The 2985-nt window shown below is 47.3% G+C and overlaps 1 protein-coding gene across 1 annotated transcript in view; it reads right to left on the bottom strand.

Moving 5' to 3' along the window:
- The window catches only part of TANC2 (tetratricopeptide repeat, ankyrin repeat and coiled-coil containing 2), a 221631-nt gene that overhangs the window by 75314 nt on the left and 143332 nt on the right, over positions 1-2985 (bottom strand). Inside the window, 1 exon segment of the mRNA XM_035903288.1 lies at positions 450-575. Within this exon segment, the coding sequence (XP_035759181.1) occupies positions 450-575 (126 nt within the window).

The raw sequence follows: 2985 nt of genomic DNA, 5'->3' as shown, positions 1-2985 counted from the left end.
CCAAAACAGCGCAATTACAGAAAGTCGGGGGAGGAACCTCTGTAATACCAGCGTCTGCAGGACTGCGATGAGGGGATGCATCTTTACACATACAGGGTTTATCTGGCAAACTGGACATCTAAGTCAGCCCAGAAAAGCAACCCCAAAATGTTACACCGACGGCACTTCACTGATCACAGCACTGCTTTAGGATCAGACAGAAGGTGGGAACACTTAGTTCATGACTTCAGTTATCTTCTTTCCCCTCCCATATGGCCACGCCACCAAGAAGGATGCTGCAAATAAAGGAGACTGGTTCGCATCCTCATGGAGAGGCAGCGCTTCACACCTGTACGTCGAACAGTCCTGCCCCAGCATGGGCAGGAGGAGGCGGGGGGAGCGGCTGCAGAAGCTCCCACCCCAGCGGCCCCCGCGAAACGCGAGCCCCGCAGCCCCCAGCGCGCTCCTACCTCGCAGGTCCTGCTGCGTGCGGGCGCCGGCCATGCTCTGCCGCGGCATTCGGAGGGAGGTCCGCAGGGGAGTGTGCCTCTGCTCGTCCAGGTAAGCCAGATCTTCTAAGTGGGCCGAGCTGGTGGCTGCCATGAGAAAGCAAAGAACTACATCACACCTGGCTTTCGGATCTAATGCTCTGCTTAAGGTATTTTTCCCTTTTTAAGCAAAGTACGCAGAGTTGTAACTACATTGAGTCAACACAGCTCAGACGAACCAATTTCCCCTAGCAAGGAGTAAAGAAGTGCTTCAGTAACTTTTTCTCATGCCCCATCGGTATTTGCTCTGGTTTGCTCTCCTGTTGATGTTCACAAATAAAAAAAGACCCATGGAAAACGGAGACGTGGAGTCTCTTGTATCTCATCTAAGTTCTCCCAATCACAAAACTCCATCGCGTGCGTGCAAAGCTTGACAGAGGCAGGCGGCATTTCCTACTACATAAAAGACAACTCATTAGTGTGTTTTATGCTGAAGCCCACAATCTCCCCTTCAATTATTTTAGAGCTCCTTAGTTTGGATATTAACATTTATCTGTTCATAAAGCCAGAATGGGCGGCAGAAAAATTAAACCTTCAACAGACCAGCAAAAAAGACACGAATAAAGGAGGAAAATGTTATCTGGACTAAAGAAGATAACTTCTCTATTCCACCGTTACTTGCTCATGGGAGAATTTAGTTTTCTTTACAATACTAGATTAGATAGGAATAATGTATTGGTCTCTGCTGAAGGTGCCATCGTTACAGGAATAAGCAGGGTTGGAGCAGAAACTGCAGCCAGGAACTTTCTTGCTCTCCCTCTTCTTAAGAAGCACGAAGGGTATGGCCAGCCCGCTTTTTAAGATATTTCTCTCCATACCCCATGGCCTCAAGCATCACCTCACACACGGCGCTTCCTACCAAGACGTGACTTGGACAGTTTTTTAAATTGAATTTCATGAGGGGTGCTGCATGGTTCGGTGAGAAATGCCTCCAGACCGTATCAGAGGGGAACCGCTAGAGGTAACGCTGGCCACAAAGCTGCATCAATCAATGGGTTTTTTTAATGGTGATGATGGGAAGATAAGAGAAAACGCGATTTAAACAAATCTGGATCACTTGCATCTGAATTTACCCACTGTTCTGCCATGTCAGAACCCTTCTCAGTCAAATAATTTGCAGAATATTGTAAAACAAAGGAATGAAAGCTGCACTGCACGAAATAAGCTTCCCAGTTATCCACAGAAAACTTAAAAAAAAATCATCTTTGCAGATGTCCAGCTCTATTCTTGTTCTGATAACCACTTCCAAAATATGATGGTTAGCATTTACCGATAGAAATCACGCTGCTCAGTATTTGGCTGCTCAGTACCCTGTATCTGATACCGCTTCTTTTTGTTGGTAGTTTTTGGTCAATTACCATAACAAGATTATTATTTTAAATTGAACTAATTAATTAATTGCCTTCTTCAAAGACGGCCTGTGAAGCTGACGTTAATTCTCCGCTGTGAAACGGGTAAACATTTTGATATCGCTCTCTAGGGTAGCTCACAGCACTGGACTTCGCATCCTTCCCTCCTCGCTGCACAACACAAAATTCCACAAAACTGAAAGGCAGCAAATTTCAAAACTAAGAGAAACATTTTTTTTTTTTTCATACAGTGACTAATGACCATGTAAAAATCTTTACAAGATCTTGTTGCAGTCAAAAGCTAAGCAAGATTCAGAGGCTGTAATGAGGGGTGGTGAGAAGGGGCTTCAACTGGAAGCAATTTTTAATGCCCTTCTTAAAATTGCCTGAATCTGTATGTAAGGTTTAAGAAAAAGAATGAGAGAAGACAAAAGGTAAACAACAAGACCGAGACAAAAAGAGGAGATAAACCCATCAAAGTCTGTTTTTAGAAGTCCTTCATGCTCTTCTACTCTTGTAAAGTTGATTAGATGTTCACTGTGAAGGAGCCGATTAGAGCTGAAATGCTGCAATTAGAGAGACGTGGCCTTAGCGTGGATGCGAGTTATTTTCTGTAAGCACTAAACCCACTGCAGCTCGCTCACAGCATCTCCAGCCTCAGGTTTCACTTGCACTGCGGCAGCAGAGGGCAAGGAAATGTGCCTTTTGCATGAAAACGTGCAATTTATGCCTGCTTTTTGCAGTGTAACTGAGCCAGAGGATCCCATGATGACCCCACGCAACGCTACAGGCATGGGGCAGAGGGGCTGGAAAGCTGCCCAGTGGAAAAGGAGCTGGGGGTGTTGGTTGACAGGCAGCTGAATATGAGCCAGCAGGGTGCCCAGGGGACCAAGAGGGCCAACAGCATCCTGGCTTGTATCAGGACTGGTGTGGCCAGCAGGAGCAGGGCAGTGACCGTGCCCCCATCCTGGGCACTGGGGAGGCCGCCCCTCGAATGCTGGGGTCAGGGTTGGGCCCCTCACTCCCAGAAAGACCTGGAGGGGCTGGAGCGTGTCCAGAGAAGGGCAAGGAAGCTGGGGAGGGGTCTGGAGCCCCAGGCTGCTGGGGAG

The sequence above is a fragment of the Egretta garzetta genome, unplaced genomic scaffold (genome assembly GCF_000687185.1).
Source record: "Egretta garzetta isolate BGI_Z169 unplaced genomic scaffold, ASM68718v1 scaffold100, whole genome shotgun sequence".
Taxonomy (NCBI): domain Eukaryota; kingdom Metazoa; phylum Chordata; class Aves; order Pelecaniformes; family Ardeidae; genus Egretta; species Egretta garzetta.
The sequence above is the reverse complement of the archived record's forward strand: the minus strand, read 5'-3'. Positions and strand labels throughout refer to the sequence as shown.